This window comes from Antennarius striatus, chromosome 7, assembly GCF_040054535.1.
Source record: "Antennarius striatus isolate MH-2024 chromosome 7, ASM4005453v1, whole genome shotgun sequence".
Classification (NCBI taxonomy): Eukaryota; Metazoa; Chordata; class Actinopteri; order Lophiiformes; family Antennariidae; genus Antennarius; species Antennarius striatus.
Genome location: NC_090782.1, coordinates 22,034,926 through 22,062,908, shown reverse-complemented (window position 1 = coordinate 22,062,908; position 27,983 = coordinate 22,034,926). Strand labels below are relative to the sequence as shown.

At 40.2% G+C, this 27,983-nt stretch overlaps 2 protein-coding genes across 3 annotated transcripts; one reads left to right on the top strand and one right to left on the bottom strand.

The window, feature by feature from the left end:
- Positions 1-2,706: 2,706 nt before the first annotated feature.
- ebna1bp2 (EBNA1 binding protein 2) lies at positions 2,707-5,541 on the top strand. Its single transcript, XM_068319433.1, has 9 exons — positions 2,707-2,877; positions 3,176-3,259; positions 3,503-3,675; positions 3,775-3,898; positions 4,063-4,152; positions 4,436-4,511; positions 4,657-4,747; positions 4,825-4,996; positions 5,078-5,541. Exons 1-9 carry the CDS (start codon positions 2,782-2,784, stop codon positions 5,123-5,125), a joined length of 954 nt encoding a protein of 317 aa, XP_068175534.1. The 5' UTR covers positions 2,707-2,781; the 3' UTR covers positions 5,126-5,541.
- Positions 5,542-5,687: 146 nt separating this feature from the next.
- Positions 5,688-7,229, bottom strand: cfap144 (cilia and flagella associated protein 144). 2 transcript variants are annotated; one of them, XM_068319434.1, is made up of 4 exons: positions 6,596-7,229; positions 6,261-6,320; positions 5,993-6,096; positions 5,688-5,921 (listed from the first exon to the last, which is right to left on the bottom strand). In XM_068319434.1, the coding sequence occupies exons 1-4, from the start codon at positions 6,714-6,716 to the stop codon at positions 5,823-5,825; spliced, it is 384 nt and encodes a 127-aa protein (XP_068175535.1). In that variant the 5' UTR covers positions 6,717-7,229; the 3' UTR covers positions 5,688-5,822. The 2 variants fall into 2 exon arrangements, with proteins under 2 accessions (XP_068175535.1, XP_068175536.1); XM_068319435.1 differs by having other exon boundaries at positions 5,993-6,134; positions 6,296-6,320.
- Positions 7,230-27,983: the final 20,754 nt, after the last annotated feature.

Genomic DNA, 27,983 nt, shown 5'->3' with positions numbered 1-27,983 from the left:
GAGTAACACCCTGGGCCAATCCTTCCCATCTGTCCATTTTCTTTAAGTTTTTAATGCTATGTGGTGTTGTGAGGGGGCCGGAGTCTATCTGCCCGGTCCCAGCTGACATTGATCGAAAAGTGGGGTACATCCTAAACAATCGAGAGTTCATCAGAGCCAACACACAGAAAGACAAACGACTCCCATTCAGGCCTAAAGGCAATGGAGAGTCAACGATTAACATAAATTGCTTTTTTTGTGTGCATTTTTTGACCCAGTTAGACATGGAAGCCCAGGTCCCCAGGGAGACCCAGACCCAACATTGCCACCCACTACACCATCATTCCACCCACCACCTCTCCAAGGTGAATTATAAAAAAGCACTTCATCCACCGGATAAAGTATAACACGCGTTCACAATGAGGAATTCTATGAAGTTGGGTTTCATGCCCATTTGTCCAACAGCATAATGGAATGCTGGGAGAATATCAGATTAGATAAAGCCATTGATGGATTATGATCACTGAAAACTGTGATGCGAACACACCGCCAACCTACACTGTGCATGCTAATATCACAGCCAGGTTATATCTGTCTTGTTCCATCCGTGCCGCGTTCAGGCCATCGATCAAGTCCTCAAGGTCCGGATGAGGTCAGGGTCACTGGTGACAGCATGTCCGGGTATCTCTGCACCGCTACTGTCCTTCAGTTTCCCGTAATCCTGGACATTTGCGAAAAATAGTCTTCTTTGATGGAACCACAATTGCTTCATTTTTAAGAGCAATGAATTAACGTTAACTTTCCCCCCATTGTCTCTTTTACACATCTTTGCAATTACCTTTGAAGTAGTTTTACACCCTTCAGTAGAAACCATCAGATGGCCTAATTGTGAATGATGATTCGATTAAATTGAGTTTTATCTCTGTTTTAGTTACTGTATCCACATGATTATCAGCAGGCTATGTGCCTTGATGACTGTTTTTTACTCCAACTCCAGCAGTCAGGTTGAACTCTTGGACAGCAGCTAGAGTGTGAATCCAGTTTTTACTTTCTGCTGTCAGGAAGGAGCCTTTTGCTCCGAGATGAAGAGTGACATTCAGATGCAAATTCAATCGACTGCACTGCTCTCTGGCTCAAACAATTATAATGACAGATATGGAAATGATGGCATTTTTTTCATTTGAGAATGTCTCAGAGGGGGAGGATCTGACCGTGTGGAGATTGGAGGACTCAGAAGAGGTGATGTGCACGTTGTAAATATTGATTTGTGAAAGTCGCTGTCGGGAGATGTAGCAGAATGAATCGCTGAAAGATACTGACAACATCTTAAATGAGACGGTAGTCATCACAGACCTCCCCACTCATTTTATCTGGTGTTACAGTAACTTCTCCAGCTGATAAACTGTACATTTAATGAAAACTACATGTTGTAATATCTGGCATCATGTTGATAACAGGTAAAAATTTTATCTTACTAAAATGATTCTTGAAGCTGCACCTTCTCTTCTCTAAATATTAAATAACCTAAATGATCCAGGGAAGGAATCACACTTTCGCACTGGTGGGCGCCTTGTTTTTGTCTTGCATTACATGACATCTGTAACAATTTGTGTCAGGGCGGATTGCTCATGTCCCCATGTAATGTAATATAATATGCCTGGTCGATAGACGCTAACGTGGTTGACAATTCTTAATACAGCGCCTGTTGGGGCTCAGACCTTCGATTGACCACTTGGGATGAATCCCTTTTAAGTGACATTTTCAGTAAGATCAAGTTACTTTTATGGTCACTGGCCAAAGCACACCATTAGCATTCAGCATGTGCAGCCTCTGGCTCTAAATGCAAGGCCTTCACAGACAACTGCAGTGTGACTACAAAAGACGAATATGAACTGTCGTTATGCAACATAAAAGTGAATGATTGTGATTCCCATCTCTTCTTTTGCTCCAGTGGACAATAATACTGCAGATTGAACACAGCAACTCTGACCTTCTCACTGTACTTCAAGTTTGGTCATTTGTGGTGGATGTCCTTTAGACTGATATCCTGTAAAAAGTTTTCATAAGATATACATTTCCAGCAAGTGGTTAAATCATAATGTATGAGAAAATAAATGTTAAATTAAACAGATTCATGTCACAAATACATATTAAAATCTGTTTTGAATAAAATCTGTCTTGATAGGAAAATGCATATAAATTCTCAGTTACATACAGTGCTTCAAAATAAAACTTTACCTTATCTCACGCTAAGGTGTCATATGTTTAACAGCGCCGTCTGGTGGAATATCTTCACATTACATGGTCTGCGGTGGTCGGAGGTCACTTCGAAAACGCCGATTTTATTTTCCTGGAAATATAAAGTTTATTTTAAATAAAATTTTAAAGTACTCTTTCAAAAGTTGTAATAGCATAGTATGTTATACCATATGATAAAAGGGTCATTTCAATCAAATAAATTACTGCTATTAATGATGATGAATCAAATCAATCAATCAATAAAATCGCGACATCTAATAAATAAATAAATAAATAAATAAATAAATAAATAAATAAATAAATAAATAAATAAATAAATAAATAAATAAATAAATAAATAAATAAATAAATAAATAAATAAATAAATAAATAAATAATTGACTGTCTAGGAACCTTTGTAATTTCCCTTCTTTCCGCGGTTGAATATGTCGGTAGAACATTGATATCCGTCACTCTGCGTCACTTCCTGCCCACGTGAATCGACCAGTACATGTGTGCAGTAGTGTCCACGGCCGTGTGAACTACAGCAGATATTCACATTTTATGATTATCTATAGCTCGAACATGGAGCCAGCAGAGGAGGAGGTGCTGCTCGGAGAGGAGTCAGAGGAGGAGAACAGCGAGTTATCCGACGAGGAGGTGAGAGAATTGTTGTCATGTTAGCATCGGCTACAATTAGCCAACCAAAGCTAACGACTGTACAACCGCAGTCCTTAAACTGAGGTTTGTTTTGAAATAGTCGAGGAATAGTGCTGCCCTTTATGAACCGTAGGTTAAGTCACTAAATTGTTGTTGTTACAAAAACTTAGTTTGACGTGTAATATATGTGTCTGATTTGCAGAAACATGTTGAGAGTTCAGCTGCATGCTTTTACAAGATAAATTGCAAGATAATAAAATATAACAAGCATTTTTGTCCTTTTTTTGTTTGTTTAAAGCTTCAAGTAGCTTTCTCTAAGGGGTTGCTAAAACCAGGTATGAACGTGCTGGTTGAAAAACCCAAAAAGCTTTCCAACAACGTGGTAAGTGAGCTATCATTTCATTTAACTTAAAGGTTAAATGTCAGAATTGTCCTCAGCTTTGATTTGTGTTTGAGTTACTACAGTTACTATGTCATTAGAATGGATAGGACAGAAAGTATATATACTGTAATGTGATCCAGACAGAGGTTTATGAAAGTCATGATAATCATAGAACAGAACTTGATAAACACTAATACCTGGACATTTGATAATCTACTGTCTCTCATGTTTGTTGTGATCTAGGATGGCATGAAACAATGTCTTGCTGACTTCCGTAAAGACCTTCCCTGGATGGAGAGGTTGGACATGACCAACCCACCGGCCGAGGATATTATTTCAAAAGCTGATGGGACGGTTCCAAATGTGACCAATGGAGACGTTAATGTGGACGACGACTTCCAAAGGGAAATGTTCTTGTGAGTATCCACAACAAAATGTGTTAATCTTGATATTACAACACTCTTTGAAAAATCAGTGCTTCGCATTTTGATTGACCAGATGATTTTTGCCATTAGTTACCGTCAAGCTCAAGCCACAGTCCTAGAAGCATTACCTCTCCTAAAGAAGCATGGCATTGCCACCAAGAGGCCCGAAGATTATTTTGCAGAAATGGCAAAATCAGACCAGCAGATGCAGAAGGTGGGTATTTTCCTTGTTTTTGACAACAGCGGCTCACAGTATCCTCATTGCTGTCCAGTTGAAAATGTCGACATTTCATCACAAACCGGGTCAGCACAGTTACACTTTCTCCTAACGTAGCATGACTAGAAATATCAATGGAAAAATTTTCTTTCTCTTTCCAGATCAGGAAAAAGCTGATCTCAAAGCAGATGAATCTGGAGAAGTCAGAGAAGGCCAAGAAACTGCGTGAGCAAAGGAAGTTTGGCAAAAAGGTCGGTGTCTGTTTTATATAGTCGCATAGTGTTCCAAATATCCTACCAGTCTGGTGTCCTCTCAGGCCTAAGGTGGTGACACTGTTATGAGCTTAAACGTCAGGAGGTGTGTGAAAATTTCCTAAATGTCGACAAAACAAAAAGGGCAAAAGTCAATTTAGAGCTCAAGTGAGCTTATAATTCATGGAGATGTTTATACCGTAGAATGCCCCCACCACCCCCTCCCCTAACTGAAAAGAATCATTGATATGAAGACATACCTGGACTTCTGAATTTCTCTCAGGTCCAAATAGAAGTCATTCAAAAGAGGCAGAAAGAGAAGAAAGCGATGATGTCTGCCGTAAAGAAATACCAGAAAGGTGACTTTTTCTTGTGTTTTCATCCATTCCTTTATGAATCTGTTATTGTGCCATTTAATGAGTTGTGGCAAAAGAAAAAAAATAACCATTATAAATTTCTTCTCCAAACTGAGAATAAGATTTCCGATGCTTCTCTCTCTCCCAGGAATGACTGACAAACTGGATTTCTTGGAGGGAGAAAAGAAAATGGGCAAAGACTCCAATCAAGGCCCGAAGAAAGCGTTGAACACCAAGGGGTAAGGTTTCACAACATATTCTGATATCTGGGGCTTTTTTTCCACAACAGCAAAAGTTAAACTTTTCATTTCGACAGCCCCAACGCCAAAAGAAAATACAAGGACCAGAAGTTTGGCTTCGGAGGTAAGAAAAGCGGGAAGAAGTGGAACACCAAGGAGAGCTTCAACGACGTCTCCAGTTTCCGCCCCAAAGTGGCGCATGCTAAGGGCAACAAAGGAGGGAAGAAAGGCAAAGGAGGAAAACAAAATGTGAGTCACACGCTTGAAACACCGATCAGTTATCTGATAAATGTACATCCTTTTACCAATAAAAGTTCTAATTGTTTCCAGAAACGACCCGGGAAGTCTGTTCGCAAGAAGATGAAGTCTCGTTCGTAAAATCCTGACTGCTCTGCAGGCTGGGCTTATATCTTGCTTCAAAGAAGATGTCCCTCTCTGTATACATCCGGAGGCATTTAGAAGGACTGGAGCTTTTCTTTTACACATTTTTGTACTGCGTAGCTTTCATAAAAAGTGCTTGGATCGACGTGGAGTATCCTTCAAGCCACAGATTGAGAGGGACGTCCTGCCATAGTGGTAGGGAAGCTATTTGAAAGACATCACTGATGAAGATCAGGCTCTTCTTTGCTTAAACGGCAAATTAAAGAGTGACTTACTAGCTAGCCAACCCTTTTGGTTCTTTTAACGGAGTATTTGAATATCTTTCCTTCTTTACACGTGTGTTATGTTCTGTGGACATATATTTCTCACCATGAGGAGGTTTCCTGTGATTAAACCTTAATATCTGCATCCCCTCACTGTCTTCTCTTTCTAACTCGGCTCCACGACACCTTCGCTCTCACCGTTACGACGTGACATTTTGTAATAATAGAACAGCTGTTCGTTTTGCCCTTTCCCTTTCGTTAACGTGATGATTAAGTGACGGGTCGATGTGCTTTGTTCAGCTCTGTGCAAAAGCATCCACCTGCAAGTAATGTCATAATTTACTGAAATGCAAAGGGCAACTTATGGAGATGACATCTTTATTGTATGTATGACAAACAAACAAAAAGAAAACAGCGGTGCTCGCTGTGGATCATTTAATTCCACGCTGCAGGGCAGATTCTTGGTGTTTGGTGACATCAGAACTGATCCGGTTGAAGTTGAGCCTGCTGTCACTGCGGTTTGATGGAATCTGGGGACAGAGGGAATGATTGAAGAACATTTCACAAGCTAAAGAGCTAAAGCTACAGAGAGGTGTCTCACCAGTGGAGTTGAAATCCATCCCACCTCCTGACTCTCAGTCTGGGGCGTTTTGTATTTCTTGGTCGGTTCCTGTCGACCCTCGTGAAACGCGTCAATGAAGTTCGCTGGAAAAGAGGAAATCTTATTCCATACAACTGATGCCCTGAAGAAGTCATTGTCTTGGTTGATGTTTTGGATCAATCTGGAGTCATCAGTACTTCTCTTTTGAAAGATTTCTCACCTAGAATAGTAAAATGTGGGGGTTTTTTTAGTTTCAGAAGCTACTTACAGTTTTCTGTTATCACTTCTGTGGCTTGCTTTGACATGGGTTTGTCAGCCAGGATGTGTACTAGGAGGCAGAGGACAGTGTGAGAACATGTCAATACACAATCGTGAAAATATGTGCTTTATTTTCTATCTGTCGAGTTTTATGACAAGCAAAGATCATCTTTCAGCATCTCGTTTGTTTTTTTTTACAACACAATAGAGGGAAGCCTAAATGGATGTCAAAGGATTCTATTTATAGATTGGAAACTGTAAATCTGATGCCACTTGAATGTATCGTGTATCAAACTGTACTAAGTTTGTTTGCCTTCTTTGCCCAAGCATGGTTGGTTTACTCACGTTTCCTGTGTGGATTGATGCTGAACTCTGTGTGGAGTTTCTGGTATCGTTGCTCCTTCCGGATCATCTCCACGTGGATCGCGTTCTGATGAACCAAATCCAGCTGCTTGTTTCCTGCCATGCTTGAAAAAAAACCCCACAATGATCACTGACAGCAGAAAATTGAAGAGAGTCGAGGCTGTGTGTCGGAGTCACCTAGCAACAGTAAACAGTGGTTTACGCTGTAGTAACGTGATTTGAACGCAGGGTGGCGCTGCGCGCTCAATGCTTACACCAAGTTTCTCAGATTTGAATACATTTCTAAAGTTTTATAGCGATGCGTTAGAAGAAACATTCATTTATATCAAAATACTAATAACTAATGAAAATGCTTTACCATTAATAAAGGTGTGCATTTAAAATCTTAACAAGTGTTGTCATTAAAATTTATTAAACTCATTAAGTCGAGTAAAAATAACAAGTCTTTAAATATACAAAGTCTTCATTTATGTTACCACTGGATTCATTTATGTTGCTTTTATTGCTGTAGATTTTTAGGGCTGAGCTGACAATATTTTTAAATACACAAACTTTCTGTAAAAATGTGTTCAAAAAAGATTTTTTGAATGCTGCCTTGTGTTTTTGCAGCTTTTTGGTTGGAGCAGTGTACTAAAAAAAGTATTTTCTTCTTGTTCTTGTAGTTTTTTGTGTTTTTTTGACGCATCTTTTCTTCCTTCTTAAAAAGAAATTTTAAATTAATCAATAATTAAGCATGATTGGTGACATCACTAATAATTTGCTAAACTAATTCTGGTCTAATCCTAAATCTGTCTAATTGAAGGAAAACTTTTTTCTGTTACAAAGTTAACATATTAGCCTGTTTGTAGCAGAAACAAATTGACTGAAACTAAAAATATATATGGAACCACAAAGAAATGCTGCTGTTAGTCTCATTCCAGATGAAATGACCTCTTTATGACTGGCAAATGTTGGTCTATGGGTTTTGCTGAACATTTGAAGACAAATGTTCAGCCTGTGACCAAATTAGATCTTCATCCACGAGTGAAAATAATCCCTTCAGGTCATTTCTGGTTCATTGGCAAGATGGATTCAAAATATTGCATCTTGTCTACTGATATGAAAAATGCCTCCAAAGGGGATGAATCATAATGTCACATTAAATATGACATCCATTTTATGAACTCAACTTCACAGTAAATATGTCTTGTTTACGGCGAGAGACTTCAGCAATAAATGCAGCCTTACCTCCAGAAATTCTAAGACATTTAAATCAAATTTTTCCTACTTTGTGAACTGTTTTGACTCTCAGAACTGTAGTTTCCAACACATGGACTTCAAGAAGCCATTTGTTCATCCCAATATAAACTGTATTTCCTTCAAATCACTGCTGTTTCATGCCATGTTGAAAATGTTAGCCTGGAGCAAACAAATCCATCATGATGCAGTCGAAGAGCAGCGAGTGAGTGAATATGTCCAGGCTGTGTGAAAAATGTAGCCAGCCTGAGAACGCTTTTTGTTTTTGCCTTATGTGTGCTCTCTTGGGGCGACAGATGACAGTTGAAGCATTTTTTTTCTTCTTGGTTCACTCACCCCGACTGTCTGCACATTAGTCTGGATTCCTGCACACACAATGCATACTTTTTTTTTCTCTTTTTTTTTTGCCGTGCACGCACAAGCCTGAACGCGACAAGTTGCATTTGTGTCTGCTGGTTCGGTAGCTGTTGGCGTTTCACACTTTAGAGAAAGAAAAATTGAAAGTAAAGGCCGACCCAGCTGATCAGTGACCCTGTGATGGTGCATTGTGTGTGAAAAAGTAAGTGGAATGACACGTCTTCACATTGTCTTAAAGTACACTTGACTTCCCCTGCTTCCCTCACACACAAGTCACAGCACTTTTGCATCTTTAAAAGAGTGTGACAATGGCAATTCCTACCTCTACATGTCCACTCACATTTCATTCTCCCTTCATTTGGTCTCTTCCTCTTTCTACCTCTTCATCTCAAAGGTAATCATATTTGTTTCATGCATTCTCCAGTTCTTTGCCGGCTGTGTGAACTTTTGTGTGCATTTGTTTGTGCGCTTCCTCTAACAGATAGCTCAATAAAGGCCGAGATGTTCATCTCTCGGTTCGCACATCATAACCCGATTCCATCTTTATTGGCACCGTGTGAGAAATGTAATGGAAACAGGTAATAACTCAACTGCTGGAGGGGCCGCGGGGGGGGATTTCAGTGATTTTGGTTCATGCGGGCGATGAGTTCCCCGTGGTGTTTGTGTTATGTGTGTGAAGAAGAGTGAGCAATATGTATTTCAGGAGGATGGGAGTGCTGGTGGTGTCAAGCTTTGTTCCCCAGCTCCTGTCACAGTGTCAGACCCAGTTATCATCAAGGCCGCTTCTGAGCTCCTCCGGCTGGGAATGGTAAAAGGCCAGTTTGTGAGTTTGTTCAAATTCCAGTGTCACCCACATGCTGGGGAAAAGTACAGATGGTGTGTGTGAAATGATCAAATATGACAAGGTTTCAGCAAACTATTTGGTACCCTCCCCGAACAACATGTATAGTTAACAAGGAGCCATTTGTACGTCGAGTAATGTGGGCTAATGGAGGAGGCCTCATCGCGACCATCCCCCTGAGTGACGGTAGCATGAAAGCAATTTGTTTGCGTCTAACTTGGCATAGAAGAAGTATTTAATAACCAAAAAGGTCCTTGGTGAGACGAAAAGTTTTAAAATGCAAGGTTTTCAAAATAGCACGAAGGCTCGGAATGCTGATGTTCACGTAAAAGTTTGGACAAGGTCATGGAAGCCGTGTTTTGTTGTTTTTCTTATTTCTTTTGCCTAAGCAGCTGTTACTCTGCATCAGGTGTAGCGTTCCACAGCTTCAGCTACTATATCTATTACATTCCATTATTCGATTGAAAATACATTTGTGTTTTTTCGATTGTGCATTTTTTTTTTAAGGTGTTATTCATTTATTCATTCATTCATCATCTTGAAAGTGAAACGAGCGTAAACGTCTTGTCTTTAGACAAGAAGTTGCTGTATTGTAGCCATATATTTAAAGACATTGACTTATGATCATTGATCCTTGCAGGGTTGAATAAAGCAATAAGAGATATATGACATGTGTGTGGTTTATTATTTTCTACTATGTGAGCAAAAGAGCTTTAAAATAAGTTTCTTAGAAAATAAAATCTACTCTGTTCCCATCCTTGAGATCTCATCGCAGTGCTGTTTCATCCATTTGAACACATCTGGGACCGGCCGGTGTTCTGAATTCCCACCCAGGTGAACCAGTTTAGTCGTTTCGATTCTAAATGACTAAACTGGTTCACCTGGTGAATGAAGTGTTTCAGATATGAATGAACCCCTTGAGTGGTTCAAACGTCATCAGTGGTTCAGAAAAAAAACCAAAAACCCTAGAGTCCGGTCGTGGTTCGCAGCGCCGTGTCAAAGCCGACACTACTAGTGAAGTTAGTGGTAATGGTGACCATCTCTCTGATGACAACTCTGACTCTGACTGACAATAACTCCTCCCTCCTCCTCCTCCTCTTCCTGCACCCTAAAGGTAAGCTACATGCTACATTTAAAAAAGAATTTTTACATGGAAAATTACACATGTCTGTATCACTGAAAAACATTAGTGATAAAAATAAGGACAACACCTTGAATATTTAACCCTGCTGTCAGCCACAACCCAACTTCACTGCACAACTGGTGTGATTCAGGGCTTTATGAATAAAGTTGACTTGAAGTCTTGACTTTTTGTGGTTGGATGATCTCAAAAACTAGTCAAGAGTTCCCTGAAGTGCTTTATTATGAAGAGCAAAAGTTTACCTTAAATTAATCTGAATTCAAAACAATCCTGTGACGTACAAGTGACTTTTAACTGGAGATATTGGAACTATTTAAGGGTATTTTAATATGTTTTTATCCACATTTATTGTGCAGTAACATGATGTTATATGCTTGTACTATAGTATTTTATTATGTGATTTTATATATAAAAGTTTCTGGTAATTTTTGGGGAATAGTACTTAAGTATTTAGATTAGCAATGGTATTTAAATAACCTCAAATAGCGATTATAGATTGAAATTTAATAAATAATGACTTACGAACAATTTAATTTACGAAAAACCTCTTGGAACCAATTATGATTGTATGTTGAGGACTACCTGTACTTAACACCAGTAATGAATTGATCATTGATGAGGCTTCAAGTGACTGATAGAAGATCCAATGAGGATTGTAATTTAACCGATCAGACTCAGATTGTCTGCAGTGACATCCAACATACAGTACTGTACTTCTGTGATCCCCTCCTCCATAGATCACTACAGCATCATCCTTTGACCTTTCATGACCCCCCCCCCCACTAACCCATTACTTGCAAACATGCCACTCACGATCCGTCCATTCTCTCCACCATTGCTCCACGTAAAACAAATGAGAGGTGCACACTTGACCCGTCGCGCTCCATCTAATCCACTCTAGCATACGTTTGCTGGCTAATGAAAGCAGCTGATATTTTTCAAAGAGGAGGGAATGTTTGCCGAGTTGTTTTAACCTTAATGAAATACTTCTGTAGTTTTTTGTTTTTTTTTAAATTCTGCTAGCAGCACCAATCTGGAGTGACTGCGACAGGTATCAAAAGAAAACTGCCCTTTTCAATCAAGTACCACTTCATACAAATGTAAATTACTTTTTTTGTTGTTGTTGTTGTTGCACTAATGCTCTGAGTGTTTTTTTTTAACCATCAAGTATAACCAGCATAATCAGTGATAAGTGCATTTAAAATTAAGATAAGTCTATGTGTTCCAGGCCTCATAACATCCACTGGGGAATATATATCTTCATGGATTGATCTGCGGAAAATAATTGAAATTTTTCAGTCTCGTATTCGTAATAAAGTAAATGCAGAAATATTTTGTTAAACATTTAAATATTTTACAGTGGAAATATTTTATTTTCCATCCATTTATATCTTTCTCAGTTGAAAAGTGACAGTATTTAAGTAAACCACATCCACTGAGGGGAAAGTAATGCTTTTATTTTGATATCTCAAGCGTATCCGAATCCATTATTAGTGTAATTAATTCTGCCTGAGGTGCTGTGGTGGGTGAGGATGATGCAATATCCCTGCTCAGATATGGCTGGACGTGAATTAGGGATAGTTTCATGTCGATTCTCATCTCTCTTTCCTAACATCGCAGTTGTAGCTGTAGAAAGCCACAATATGCCGCAAAAAGTTGCGTTCTTTGAAGTAATTTTTTAAAATCTGTATTAACAACCCTGTTTTTCTCAGAAATACTTAGCCTAGTCTCCTCCACTCAGAGAACTGAGTGAGTTTTAACATGTGAACATGTACTTAATGGAAAGAAAAGAGCAGATTAAAATGGAAACATTAAAAATTGAGATTCAAAGCTCGAGTTTCTCAGCTGAGAATAAAGATTTAAGGAAATGTTCGAAAGCACGTAAAGCTGTACGGTGATCTCAGGCAGAAGACTGTGAGAAAGTGGTTTTGTGGTTTTGGCTCTGGACCCCCCCGTGTCTGCTCTGTCTGTGGCTGCCAGTCAACCAGAACACTAACCTAACAGCAGGTAAAAAAGCCAAACCCTTCCATTCCTTTGTCTCCACACACACACTGCGATAATCATTTATCTCAGCTTCTTATCTGACTTATTTTTTTCCTGATTTGGACCCCTTGAGGGACTGTGAGTGTTTACTTATCAGATTTTGGAGTTATTTACTCTCCCCTCTCTTTTTTAAACAACCCATGTTTGGAGAAGAAAGGCACCTTTACGTGGCGACACACTCATGCAAACACACACACTAACGGCTGTGTGACTGTTCTATCTATTCACCTTGCGCTGGAGACGACAGGTGATAGCGGACCACATGTACTGGTACCTGTACAAACACCCCAACGCACTTGTGCTTTCCAGTTTTTGTTTTGATAGTCTCGTAGGTGTCTGGGTCTCACTGGAGACACCGAGGTCCTGGGAAAACCATCTTCACATCAGATGGTAGTCCCGTGTCACCACGGCTGTTGTCTGGAATCTCCTGTTTTGTCTCAGGGAGGGAGACTTTCTCAGGTGGGACGGCTGGTATTACCAGAGTGCAGATTAGGAGAGCTCGCCCCCCACCCCACAGCACATTATGAGACTTACAAAGAAAATGATTGGGAGAAAAATGATTTTAACTTTTAGCTGCTGGTGGTTAATAAGTTCAATTTCAGAGGTAAAATAATTGTGCCACATACACTTTTACACTATACTGTATCTTAACAGCACCATATATGACAACACAACACTGACATGGACTATTTTCAGCACTTTAATACATTTTGCTGATTATTCTTGCATAATTGTACTAAATTAAAGTAAAGATGGTTAAGACGTTCTAGAGTATTTTTCCCACTTGCTCCTCACCGCTAACAAGAACACATTATATTCATTTAATTCAACCTCTGCTACCTTCAAAATCAAAGAACTGGCATTACGACTTGTCACCTCCTTCATGTCTGAAGTTTCTCTCACCTTAACCAAACTGCATTTGTTTCCTGTTCTTAACCATAGATCAGAGTCCAGACCATAACCGTGGCTTGCTGTAAAAGAATCGTGCACTTTCTGTGCCCTCCATCCTCCCTGAGTCTCCAATGGGGTTCATAAATGCCTCCTTTATTGATGTCTCTAAACATAATCCAGGCAGCAGTTCCTTCTTTTTCCACACAGATAAATTTTGTACATTTCAGCCCAAAAAGCAACCCTGCCCCTCCAAAGTGGTCAAATGTTGAATGCGCTCAGGCTGGAGGCACGACTTTAAAAGTCTTGTACCAAATAAAAGGGGCTTGCAATCTATTTTTTCTTCATATTCGCCTCCTAACCACGGTAGCTTGTCTTCATTTGCGACAATAGCTTGGAGTTAAGTGTCTCAGGCTGATGGTTTTTTTTCCGCTTTGCCTCCTGGCAGGAGCGGGTGATTAGATCATTGTTTGCTGGGTGGTGGGGGCACCTCTGGGTTTGGCTATTTCTATGCCGGAGAGGAGATGTGTGGACATGGGAGATGAAACATTGACTGTTTTGAATGTGAGAGATTGTTTGCGCACCCTGACTCACACCCCATCAATTTGCTGAGGAAATTGTGTTTTCAGTGTCCACACCGATGCCTCACTTATCACCCGCCTCGGCAGCGTTTCCACTTGGCTTTCTGGCGAAGGCAACACCGCTGAGAGTTCACAACACTTGTGGGTTCTGGCGCTCAAACGTGAGCAAATGTCTGTCTCTTTGTGTTTCTCCTCCAAAATCAATTTTCAAGTCAAACCTCAGGGGGAGAATGAGAGCGTGCTATTTGAAATGTGATGTTTAATGATGTTACATGTTTGTTTTTTTAAACACAGTGTCAGCTATGGATACAGATGATCTGGAACACAGTAATTTAATATAAAAAGGTATTTATTTGTATATATAAAAACTGTATTCAAATTTAGTAGTAGTAGTTGTATTATCGGTAGAAGTAATTGTAGTAGTATTGATAGTAATATATTAATAGTAGTAGTAATAACTAATTCTTACAATGTTATGACCAACAGAAATCCATGTAAACCAAAGTCAAAATAAAATGTATTTCATTCACTTTTTGCTCCTGTTTTTCAAAATCTCTACAGGGTAAATTTTAATGGTAATAAATCAGAATTATATATATCAGCAACAAGTCACGACATGAAAACTCTACATTTATCAGGACCTGTACCTGTGGTAACCCAAAACAAGCAAAGTAATCTAAAAGTAAAGCCTATAAAAATAAAGGAAAAGAGTTCTCTATTTATTTAATACTAAACATATAAAACGTTCAGTCCAGTTAGAGGCCCTGGCAGAAAAATCTAATAATATGGAGACAGAAGAGCCTAAGCCAGAGTATCCGTCTCCGGCTGGCCGTGTGTCTGTTAGTTCACCTGCATCATCTGTATCGACCTGTCATTTCTCACTACGAGCTCCATGTATTTAAGAAGAAATCCCATCTCTGAGCTGGAGTCTCTCAGCTCCAGTCACCCGGTGCACAGCTTCTTCCATTCTGACTCCTCCTTGGCTTCCCTGAACCCTCATGTCCCACTCAGCTGCCCGTTCAGCCATGCCGAATTCTCTCTTCATTCTCTCAGCATTAATAGAGAACACTCCAGAGTGCCGTTTTACCAAATTGTAATTACAAGCAGCGGTAGCATTGCAGGCCCGCTATTGCTGCTCAGAAATAGTCAAATTTTGTATTTCCATTTTGATATTTCAGACCTGAGACAGCCAGTCGTCCTGTTTGTATTTCTCACTGTTCCACAGGTTACAGTGAAGAAGCCTTAATGTGTGGTCTTTGATTGCCTGAGCCCTCTTTGCCTGTACACAATGTTGTTTTTGATGTTATAAAATGGACAAAAAAGACCTGGAAAATCAACAGATTAATATCCCGAGCAGTGAAATTCTAATTTTGATGCATTCAAAGCAGATTGAAGGTATATAGCACCTTTTTATATGCTTGAAAGACCTCTGTTCAGATGAATTCACATCAAGGGAAGAAATTGGCATCAGAAAAGTGAAGTCCTTTCAATGTTTTTATAATTTAATCTTGTCAGCGTGCTCTCCCAGCTCACTCAAACCTCACTGCAACATAAAGCCTATTTTCAAATTAATTTTTAGTGCATTGATTTTTCATTGCCACTGTGAAATAACAGAAGTGAGCACAACGAGACTTTAATAGCCGATACCTCCAAACCTTTTCAAAATACAAAACACTTTGTGAGACAATAATTTGGAGAACATCGCTACATGTAGCCTGAGAAATAGAGAAGAGACGCAAATCCCTGTTCGTGCATTCATCTCGATAATGTCTGGTTTCGGGCCAAATTACTTGAGTGTGTTTCCATTCTGAGAGACTCGATTATCACAGCCTTAAGGCCACGATACAGCATTACACAGGCAATGTCAATAAGCGGCGTTGCCAGCGAAAATGATCCAGGGGAAGACGCCCAACACTAAGGACAAAATCATCACTCAAGTTAATTAAAAATTGCTTTTAGAATATAAACTTCAACGTAAGATCAAACCTTCCCATTCAGTTTGCTGTAAATCAGTTTGGTCAGTAAAAAAATCAGCGTTGTGTCAGTCTAACCCTCAGATTAGTAGCACCCTCTTTCATTTTGTGGTGTTTACTGCCGCACCAGTTTGGATCATTAACCCTCTGTAGCCACGGGGCTAATAACACAATACCGAGTGTCCATGGCTCAGATCTCATGAATAGAAAGATTGTTGGGAGAGAGCAACAGGGTTATCACTCATGTCAAATTCTTTGCCAAAGTGGCCACTTTGTTTGGGAAAGGGATCCGGGTTTGTCACGGCTTGGCACTCATTCATTCTCCTTGAGTGAAAGCAGCTCAAGACAGCAGAACAAGAAACCCAAAAGATACCGAGGGTAAGGTAAGGTAACGATTTGTTTTCTCCTCTGAGGCGGTTCTGGAGTTGTTCAATACGTGCCACAGGTCACGGCCAATTAGAAACATTTATGTTCATGTGTAAATCCAGCCTCCTGTCATCAGTCAGAAACAATCTATTTTCTCCATCTCCTGCAGAGACGACGGTTTGGAGATACGGATATGATTCATGCGGCGGTGATTTGAGATGGTCGAAAATGAGGCGGGACGCTTTGTCACTCGCAAGACTCACTTAATGAGAGACTTTGAACCTGCCATGACAAGTCCGGATTATAAATATGTCAAACCATTAATTAGGAAACCTAAAACGGGTCATATATAACTCGACAGAGTGTGTGTAAGGGTCAAGGTGTAGTTGCCCGTTGCTGATCCTGTATCAGCACAGATATAATAAGCCGTGATGATGGCTAAGGTCATGTAACAGGTTGTGTTTCTACACACGACAATGAGCCGTTTCACATGCATCCGAGATATGCAGAAAGCTCCAACTGTTAGCAAACCACAGGCGAGTTAGACTCCTCTCCTGATAGAGAAACCCTTCACTGCAACTTTCCAACAAGCTTCAAGCTCTGCTTCTTAAATTGCAGGGTGTGTTACATCTGAAAACATTTCTTTTCCTTGAATGGTTTTTACACATCTGTACTTGGAACAGGGTAAATCTTGGAAGCCTGAGAAATCAGCACTAAATTGTTGCTCCGGCCTCATCCCTCTTTCTCCTGTTGACAGTCCAGCTAAATGTCAAGTCTGTCAACGGCTACCACTTTACCCCTAGCGACAAAAGAGGAGTCAGGTTGCCGCTGTGGTTTAGTGTTTGCTAGGAACCGGGAGAAACTTGACACATGAGAGGATGGATTCTGGAGTGTGGGTTTTTTTTTTTTTTTTCTTTTTTGTTTTTGGCAAACAAATTGAATTTAAAACGCGACTGTAGGGAGGTGGTGAAGCAGTCTGTAACCGTAACTGTGCAAAAAGCAGACAAAAAGAACAACTTCACTTAAAACCTTGTGCCAGTTTAGCAGCGCAGTATCCTCATAGTGCATTATTAACACAATATTTTTATGGACAACTGGACAATAGAAAACAGTCCAGTCTCAAATTAAATCCCACCACACTCAAAACCTGTGAGATCTGCAAGCTGGTTCAAAAAAACGTTTGCATGACAGTCCTGGCTCTCATCAGTCATCATCGTCACACACTCTTTGGTGGTCTATTTTGCAACAATTCCCTCATCTCAGCCCTGCAATAAATCGGTGGCTTGTCCCACCTCTTGCCCAAAGTCAGCTGGAACAGGCTTCAGACCTGTTGATCTGAATGTTCAATGTTATCACATAAACACCTATGGGGACTGATGATGTCAGAGCTGAGACACCAAAGCCAAAGTATGTTCTGTTATATAATATAATTTAAATGTTATATAATTTTTCAAATTGTGAGTTGTTTGAAAGCAAATTTGCTTCTTACCGAAATCCCTTGCTGTTTCCTTCCTTCTTTTATTTGTAAATCAATCTACATATTTTTAACGCTGCATACTTTACATCAGCATTCACATGGACCACTGACGTACTACTTGCATGCCTTCTCTGGTGCATTACATTACATTTCTTGGCACGCCACCAGCTGTCTGTCTATGAGATATGAGTGTGAAACCACTACCAGCAATATCTCTCACATTGTCATCGTATGTGGACATTATTGTTTGTATGCTCGCGATAAAAATGAGATGAGGTCCTCTTCATAAAAGCATTAGTCTGGACTGCTAGATGTGGAAACTTCTACAGGGCACCATCAACATACTCTGCAGATATTGGCCAAATGATGAGATCTGTGAGGTAAAAATGAACATTATACCAAATATAATGGTAAATAAAAGCCTGTCTCTAAGCTAAGCCTCATGAGAGTAGTATTCACCACTGTTGGTTGATTGGGAAATGAAACAAATCGAAAACGAGGGTTGAAAGTGAGGAAGTACCGTTCCTCACTGGAGCCTCGGTGTTCAGAAAGCTGTGCCAACACAGGATGTGTCAGGAAGGGAGATATTTTTTTAATGCTCAGAATGACAGCTGCTATCAGAACCCATTTGATTAATCATTATCTGAGTCTTCCAGAGAGGACGGCCCATCAGATGTCTGCGAAAAAACACTGAGGTACGGTGTCATCACCTCCCATTTTCAGCCATTACATCAGCCCATAAAGCTGGCCCGACTGTGATGCAATGCCTCTCCCCTTGATCCATTCTCAGCTCTCAGCATCACTCGCCATCTCAGTCATCACGTTTCTCAAATTCCACTGTTAAGATATTACTTGTCTTGAAAACTTTCCAAAAATGGAAACCTGGAGAGTAAGAGAATAGAAAATAGAAGTAAACAGCTTTTTCTCTGAACTTCAAATAGACTGTTTATCAATAGGAGCGTCTGGCTGTGGATTGAAAGATGGGAACCGCATTCTTTTTTTGATTCGGTTGTGCCTGCAGGAGAGCAGATAGAGATTAATGAGCTTATTAAATCCAAACGGGATTCCCAGACAGACAGCTCATTAAAACTGCAGTGTTGGGAGCCCTTCACAATGCAGGTCAGCGGTGTAGCGGTCCTATCGAAATTGAACTTGTCCATCATAAAGAATCTTTGGACCATCTAGAAGAAGATTCCAATTGTCAACCAAAGTTCTTGAGAGAAGACTTTAATGGACATATTTATCAAATGTTTAATCAATAGCGGTGACACATGCTTCAATACATTCTCACTTTTGGGGAGAGAGATGGAGCTTTGAAGTGCATTGAATACAAATGCATGAAAAAGACCGACACCATTGGGTACTTGTGCAATCATTAAAGGAATATGACAGACCCATGTGACAGTATACTGTCACATAATCCCTATTCCTTTTTGATTTCATGAAATGTTGTTTTATTAACTTCTGCAATGCAGTATTTACAGAGCCTGCTAGTCTTAAACGTAACATGCGGGTTAGCCATAAGTTGCTACGGCCTTTGCATGCTCCTCAAGTCAGTTGCAGGAGCCTTTTTGCACAAGATTCCTGTCTTCTCAGCTGCAAAGAGAGGAAAAACCGTCTCGTCTCCCTCCGCAAACACACGCTTTCAAACATTGACAAGGAAAATAAGTGAGCAGGTATTTGCTGTGTAGCGTTGTTGCATGACGTGTGGCGGCAGCATGTTGGGTGGGATGTGTGAAGCGAGGGAAGAGGTGGAGCGCCGTTCTGTTGGGTTAAGTGATCCCCTGTGCTCTCCCATAGCGACTGAAACTGCTGACTGGCCCTTTCCAGCACAGAGATGGAGGTTCATGCACGACGTATAGTTTCACACATAAACACACATGAGCACACACACATACGCTTGCACACACCTGCGGAGCTTACATGGCTTTACATAGAGGCTGGTCCTCAGCCAGTAGCTGCTGCCAACAGCCCATCATCACACTTTTCACCTGGCAGTGTCTCGACAGTCCATCCTTTTACAGCTCTCCTGTGAAACTATGCCAGCATGTACACACAGTTTGCGTGTGTGTGTGTAAATTTGTGTCTGATGTGGTGATGTGTCAGAAAATAAAGTGTTGGTAATGTGAGTTTTATGCACCGACTCAACAGTTGAGGCTTTTTTCATGCAGAGAGCCTCATTATGTCTTGTAATGGGTTTCATCTTAAACTGATTACATTCATTTCCACTGCAGCATGTCCTGCCTGTGATGTCCCCCCCCACCCCCATGCATGTGTGTTGTGAAGCATAGAACACAGTGAAGATCAAGCATACATTGCTAATTAAATGACTAGTGTATTAACGCATCGATCAAGGAATGGAAAATTGACAGACAGCCATTTTCTGAAAGCAAAAACAAAACAATGGCGGGATTTGAGTATTTTGTTCCATGTAATTTCAGATGATTGGGATATATACTGACATTTTCAGCAGTTTTTATGATGCAGACATAAAGAAAATGAGATGTTTACTTTGCGAAGGGTTTAGGGTTTAGTCAAAGAAACAATCATCAGGATCCGCACTAAAATTATTGTCTATAATTTAATTATGTATAATTCATTGCTGGACTGCTTTATACATCTATTTGGTGGCAATTTATCACAGCATTTACAGATGTTGCAAGTATTATATATTATATAATTAATTATAGTTACATAATAATTAGTTCTAAATTATGATATTAATATATTGATAAATTTGATTTCAGCCCTTTATTAGTCCCACAGTGGGGAGTGGGGGGGGGGTCATAGATAATACTGTAAAAATACATATTTAACATGTGTAATATATGATATACATGTTATCAATTTAAAATTTATAATCACTAATTCACATTCCCAACTTGTTCCCATTATAGAAAAGCATGTTGTGGCCAATGGAGGTTTTACAGTACTGTAATTAAAGTTCAAGTCCCAAAAACCTGAAAATTTTAAGAAACATAATTAAGAAAAAGGCTTCTGTGTTTTTAGATACTAGGATGAGTAAGAAAAAAATTTAACACTAAGAACACTACATTAAAATTTAGATCATTAATAGAAAATAATCCTAAATGAAACCTGGTTCAGCCATAGTTACACATGAAGTCTTCCTTTTATTAGTCCTTCCTGTTCCTGCTCAGGGATCTTTGAACAAAAGGACGTGTTTCCAGCTCATCCTGTCGTCTGTCAATCCTCACCAGCACCACGTAGGCAGGGATCTGGTTACAGCCGACATCAACAGTCACCACTTCACACACACACTTGGCTGAAGAGGCCTCCTTTGTCCAGGCATGTGCTCTGTCATGATGGACTCTTAACACAGCAAAGGCAGACGGACAAAGAATTTGCAGAATTTGAGAGTGCTGCTGAAAAAGAGACAGGAACGTTACTGGCACAAAAAAAAAAAAAGGTTTTGTGGCTGTGGTTTCTGTGTAATCAAGAAAATTAATTAAATCTGGGAGCAACAAGTGGCGTTCTGACGTAACAACCACATTAAGAGGGTCACGATTCCGAAGCAACTGCGTTTCATCCTCAGCTGATAAATAGTACATGTTCTGATTTTGACTAAGCAATAAGTATTTTTAATACTTTAATACTTTTCATTCTTGTGTGTATTAAATATCCTGCGTGTGTAACTATACAGTAAAAGCTGTGTTCCTAAATAACTAAATGGAAGGCAATTACATTGATTAAGCAATTAAAAGCATAATCTTTGCACAAGCACAACAACAGTTAACAATGTCAGTCCTGTTTCCTGTGTAACTACCCATTCACCAAAAATTCTTCCAGACCCCACCGATGACTTCCTTGCGGTTTAGAAAACTTAATACGCTTGAATTGAACCCAGCCATTACTGTATATTTCCCACAAAACATACTGAGCAGGCCAAACTAGTGGCTTTTCAAGCCGACGTTGTTGCAGGAAAAAGTTCTATCACTGATTAAAATCTTATTCGGCTGCATGTTTGTCGGTCTATGTATTAGACTTTACATTTGTAATTCAGAGAAATAAAGGTTTGAATCTGCTCTAAACAACTGACAAACTTTCTGTTGCTGAAATGTTGTCATTTTTCTCTGCATTAAATCTGCTGAAGCTACTGCCATTATGTAAGTTTGAGCATATTTTAAATCTTAGCAGCAAAGTTTGGTTCTTTGAATGGCTTTTGAACATTAGTTTATATTTATGTATAATGCAGAAATCTTATTTAAAATCCTTATCTGTGGAGAAACAGCTTGAAGCCCATTGCATGACAGCTTGCTGAGTTTGTGTCCTGGGAGAAAACATCTCTGCGTATTTCAGACACACATTCATCGCATCCCCCTTTGAATCTATGTGTGTGTGTGTGTGTGTGTGTCTGTGTGCGCAGGTTTGTGCTTGCAGACCCCTAGAATCTACTCCTATGTACAATAAAGGATTTATTTGACCTAAAGTCCATATTATGCATATGAACAGACACATATGTCCATTCTCATTCTAATAAATATCCCCATTTCTATATTTTCAACATATTTTACGTGTTGCTATAAAACCAAATCACAAAACTTGACACAAATTGGCCAAGAATGAAATGTTCTTATGACTGCAAGTAGGAAAGGGAAACAGGTTCGTGGATTTTGAATGTACTGTGGCAAACAAGACGTCTTCATGGGTTCAAATGTATGTAGTTAAATAAACGGTGGTGGAGTTTTCGAAACATGAGAGAAAATTCTATATTTGCACTGGAATAAAAGAGTGAACTTGTAAAAAAAAGAAAAAGAATCTTGTATAAGAACATAAATCACCATTCTGTAATTTACCCACAAAAAGCAGGCGATCATAATTTAAAAGTTGTATCACAGGTGATGTGTTGTGAAGTTCACCCTGGTGATCAACACACACGCACGCACACACATGCATACATACAGTATATTAGAACACAAACAACTGGAGTTTCACATCACACATATAAATACCTGCACTAATGTCCTCTCACAAATTAGGACACTAATTTACACACATTAACGAACGCGTGTACACACCTCCATTCACTGCTGTGTGTGCAGATGAGTGTGATCGCTCACTGAAGTGTGACTGTATTTGGATGAAATTGCAGTAGGTGGTGACACAACACGACACATTGCCAATGGAGCCAGATCATTAATTATAGTCATTACACTCGCCGCCCACAAAACACACATTTAAAAAAAACACACACACATCCAGCGTGTAACTGCCCCTGCATCTCCAGTCTAAATCAACGCTAGAACTAAATAAATACACACCTGTTGACACAGCTGTGTGTGTGTGTGTGTGTGTGCGATGAAGAAGTTGCTGAGGTAAAAGTGTCCGTCTGCATGAATTTCTCTGTTTTTGACTACTATGTGCTCCTGGCGTGTTAGACTTTGCAGGCCTTAGCATGCAACAAACAAACCCACATTCATGCATCATTGCTGAGTAGCTTGTGGCTGCAGCGGTCTTCCTCTGACAAATGTCTTTCTTCATTAGAATCAAACACATTCCCCTCACTCCCACATCTGTGCACCGATTCCTCCTGAGAAAGAAGAAAACAGAGCCATTTATAGTTTTAATATTATACATTTCCATTCTTCCACATCTTATTTTTTGCATTACTGTTTTTATATTTGCTGCATATTTGGCATCATTCTCACCAACGCTGACCAACTTGCCATCCAGCTTCGAGTCTGGAGACTGATATGGCACAAATTGGAACACGGAGGCTGGATACTATCAGCATCATAGCAACAAAACAAACAGGCACCAGGCTACAAACAATTCTATGAGTCAGAGATTTACATTGTACAGACTGAGATAGAAGATTATCTAATCTTGTGCATGTCTCGTTTACTTCTTTTGTGCTGGAAGAAAAAATGAAATTAAAGCCAAAGAGAGAACATTTAACCGTATAAAATATATTTACCTACTTGTAGGGGGCATCCAATAATAATCCAGTCCGTAAAGACAATTTTTTTTGAGGTTTTCTCTTCAGATTTTATATCTTCAAAAGAAAACACACTTCACTATCACTCACAAAGAACTGATGATGTCTGAGAGTAGGTCTTGATAGGCAGATTGTGTGATGGCGGAGGGATGGAGCAGATGGAGAGGTGAAGGCGTCAGGTCTGACATGCAGTCTGACAATCAGTAGGCTTACCGTCTCCATTCTTTGTCTGTCTGCAGCATCAGTTCCTCTTTGTCTACTCTTTCTCTTCGGTCTTCATTGTTCTCCGGCATTTACTTTCACTTTACATTCTGCTAAACTTCTTTTACGAAAGAATCTAAACCCTAAGACTGGCTTCAACTTCATTTGTCTGAGTTTTTAAGGTTCTTGAGAAGCCAAGATGATACTGAGGCCCTGGAGTATAAATGAAGTGACATCAGAGATCAGATATTTCCACTTCAGTGATGGCTAGAGTAACATTTTACTCTTTTACATGTGTCAATAAATATTATGTATTTAATCAACAAATGTCATCCTTTTATATGTTAGATGACCCTAGTGTCCAGATCCTAAATTTAACTTGTGCTAATTCCAGGACAGACGTTCCGAATTCCAGCACAAATCCACGCTGAGCCTCCCACATCCAGGTCCCTCCGATCGCATGAAGGCAATCAGATTAGAGGAGAAGCCAAATAATTCTCTAATCTCTGGAAGCATCTCATATCAGATGACTCATTTGGGTTCATCTGGTGATAACACTGGTATTTTTATCATTTTATTCACATCCTGAGGATAAGGTGAAATTAATATAAAAAAAAATAAAACCCTTGAAACCCCTTGGTCCTTGAATCCAAAGTTTAACTTCCGACTCCTCTAACTGGTGCATCAATGTTCTGGAAGTTCAGAAGTGACTTGTTCATGTTGCTCCTGCTTTTGTCACTCATACATCCACAAACCATAATGCCCCCTCAATTTGGTAGAGAAAGTGGCCACATTTGTCAGCACCAACACCACTGTGTTTTCTCATTCGTCTGTCGGTGATTCGGCTCGGTGAGCTAACGGCAACCTATTTCCCGCCGTTGGTTTATCTGCCGTTTGCTCTCACTCAGGTGTCGAGAAAGGTAGTGATTTAGTGCTCAGAGATTTAACTACTTCAAGTGGAAACTCACAGAGGGAAGGAAAGGATTTCCTTTCCCCGTACGATGATTGATAAATCATGGTTAGCTCGCCCTCCTGCAATAACCGGTTACATGGCGAGGGGCTGGCTCAAGACTCAATCCTTCCACTGATCTCTCAGTCTGCTGTCTTTCTGTCTTTTTTGTCTTTCCTTTTGCGTCTAACAGTGTGGACACTGTCTGTGAGTGCTGTACGGCGCTAATCTGTGATGACTGAGGCTTTTCTGTTCCACACCGAGTCTTTTTCCGCCTAACGCATTAGTTTGATGGATTGTTAGAAAATAGTGGTGACCAGACTGCAATTTCAGACCAATGTAGGCCAAATTAAATGTGCATTAGTTTCAACTGAACATACTGTAGACCGATTCCATTTTGAGTTACACTTGGGTCTGGTTCTATTACAAGCATCTACAGTCACAACACAGCATACGCTTATTTTCCTGAAGGTCTTTTGATAATTCAATCAACGCATGCCATAAATGTCCTTAAAACTTAAAAAAAAAAATTAAAAAAATATAGTTTTATGTTAATTTTACAATAATTCGACTCTCAGCTGCAAATCGAAATGAAATTTTTAAAAAAATAAGGGCAAAACCGTCCATAACTGCTTCCTAGGTGTTTTTTTGGACCATACAAAGTCATCATCTAACCTTTGTTCAGTGACTTTAAAAACCGCTGATGCCTGTTGGATCCTTATTTAAAAATCAAGGTCCTCTAAACATCTCCCAAAAGTGTCATCAACATATTTGGTTGGTGGTCAAGGAGCAGCTAATGTTCACTATGTAATGACTACGTCAGTGTAATACAATCATATTCAGTTCAATTGATTTTGCATTTGTTGTCGATTATCTGTTGGAGTTCTCGTAAGTATCTCCGCTGGTTGTTTATGACATTCTTTGTCCTCGGGGCGGATTTTGATCTCGAGCCATAACCACTTCAGCACGATAAGACCCGACAACTCATCCACCCGTTTTTAATTCCCCTTCATGTTTAACAAAGAAAGACAACACCACACGATGCAGATATGACCCGGCAACTTCTACAAGTGTGTCAGATTTAATCGGCATTCGTCCTCCCTAGCTGCAGAGAAGCGGTTGGCATCATCAGCTCTGGCAAGGCCAGAATGGAAAAGTGCCACAAGCTGTGTTCAAAAGAACATACCTCCATCTTGAATATCAAACATTTGGCAGGGGACCCAGTCTGAGAAACCCAATGAGCAATTGGCAGTGCGAGGATAAAAGCTGACTCCACTAGTAACATCGCTCTAAAAAAAGATTACGATTTTTCTGTAAGCTGAAATGTCAGCTGTCAGTCCATTGCTGTAAAACTACGATGAAACATACGTATCCTCTGTTTTCCCGATGTGGATGGTTTTTGGAGGTTTGTCCAACCTCGCTGTTGGGTCAGCTGACTGAGTGAAAGCTGCCGTCAATGGAGGATGGCATACGAACTTGTTTTGTTGGAGCTTCTGACGGAACAATTGATCCTATTTTAAAACTCCCTCAGGCATTACGCACACAGACACAGACAGACACACACATCAACAGGTGGATTTTAGTGAAAACACTGCTAACACTGGCAAATGTGAATGCCTCAAACACGTTGCACGTGTGTCCAGTTTGTCCTAAGACTGTACATTAGTCTTCCCGGGATGAAAAATTGGCCGACACATCGGGTGCAACAACCATCATTACGACATCAAAACTGAATAACTACTAGATGGCAGTGATGGCAATGGAAGGCCAAACAGGGGTAGTTCATTCAACACAATGCATAACATATGTCACACACAAAGGGTTAAGAAAAATTTCAAAAATTGCGGTCTGTCCGACTGTGGAAAGATGATTTGATGGGTTTAAAAGCTATATCTTGTCAATTGTGTTCATGAACTGTATAGTCAACGGGAAGTTCTTTCTATAACCTGTTTTAATAAGTTTGATAGGGATTTGGATTTTGGATTATTGGAAAAGGGAAAATGTTAAAGGTGTATATTCACGCTTTTTAATCTGGCCCTGTGATGAACTGTGTCCAAGGTGTACCCCAAGTCCCACCCATTGCCAGCTGGGATAGGCTCCAGAACCCCCAACTCCTGGCACAGGATAAGCAGGTACAGATAATGAACTCCCTGTCTTCTCTGTTGCCCCGTCCCCTCAGTATCTCTGGGACTGGTAAGAGCTTCTAAAACACCTGATTTACTGTCGACAATCCCTCCCCCCCTTATTGCCAGATTGTACAGTCTATTCCTGGGGTACTTTATCTTCAGGCGTCTTTGTGTACCCAGTGAGTCTTTCCAGCATGTTGTCCCATCTGAACCCAAGTTCGTCTTGTGCCCTAGTTGTCCGGTGGATCTCCACCCAGACAGCCCTCCCACCTGCCTACCACGCTGAGCTTCTTGGAAATATTCTAGCTCAAGTTCTGATGCATCTCAAACTTCTGCAGCCTTACTCCGCTACATCACCACCTGCCCTCCTCCCCAGAGACAGTTTACGACTCCAATAAACTGCTGAACTTTATATCTCTGTCTCAGTCTCACTTATTGGTCCAGCTTTTGCCTCCGGAACCCTGACATAAATCGTTTTGTAATATTTAACGGTCCATCGCTGGGAAAAGAAAGTCGGCTGGAGTGACAGTAAAGTTTGGAACAAAACTCTCGGGAATTGAAGTAGTTCTACCCGTTTTAGTGGTTCTCTCCCAGTTATGTTCCAGTCCTCCAGGGATCCCCTGTCTCCTAAATATTGTGAGCAGATTCGCAACACCTCAGCCTAAGAAACAGGTCTTGTGACATGTTTCGAGTCATTGATCTCCATTGGGCCTCTCCGTGGCTGTTTCCATCTTTTTAGCTAATGTTTTGTCACCTGAAGCTGTGACACCAAGAGAATTTAGCCTGTGGCGGAGATTGCCTTGTGGTAGCAATTCATCACTTGTTTTGGCGGCGGTGGCCACATGAGCAACAGAGCGAATGGTTACTGGTGTGACGTGCGGTGCAAGCGTCTGGTGTAAGGGGTTAATTGAGGGCGATTAAGGTGATTAATAGCTTTGTTTGAAGTGAAAACACAAGACAGAGTAGCTTGTGTTACAGAGTGAATATTTGGAGGGAGAAAAATCCCATTTGTAGGTTGTGTGCAGAATGGCTTGAGAAGGTTGCTGCCGTGTGTGTGTGTGTGTGTGTGTTCCCATATCTGTGTTCAGGACAAATCCAAATGTACTTCACTTGAACGGTGACCTTACAGACCTACGATGTCACAAGTTGGGAACTCTCACACTTCCGAACCCACCGCCGTGAAACAGGAAGTAATTTTACACAAGCGCACTGATCGATGTGAGATTTGTTTTCGG

Coding starts and splice junctions, on each gene's coding strand:
- ebna1bp2 (XM_068319433.1), top strand. CDS start 2,782: ATGATTATCTATAGCTCGAACATGGAGCCAGCAGAGGAGGAGGTGCTG. Junction 3,676..3,774: donor TTCCAAAGGGAAATGTTCTT/GTGAGTATCCAC, acceptor TTTTGCCATTAG/TTACCGTCAAGCTCAAGCCA. Junction 4,997..5,077: donor GCAAAGGAGGAAAACAAAAT/GTGAGTCACACG, acceptor AATTGTTTCCAG/AAACGACCCGGGAAGTCTGT.
- cfap144 (XM_068319435.1), bottom strand. CDS start 6,716: ATGGCAGGAAACAAGCAGCTGGATTTGGTTCATCAGAACGCGATCCAC. Junction 6,321..6,595: donor CATCAATCCACACAGGAAAC/GTGAGTAAACCA, acceptor TCTGCCTCCTAG/TACACATCCTGGCTGACAAA. Junction 5,922..5,992: donor GATGGATTTCAACTCCACTG/GTGAGACACCTC, acceptor CTCTGTCCCCAG/ATTCCATCAAACCGCAGTGA.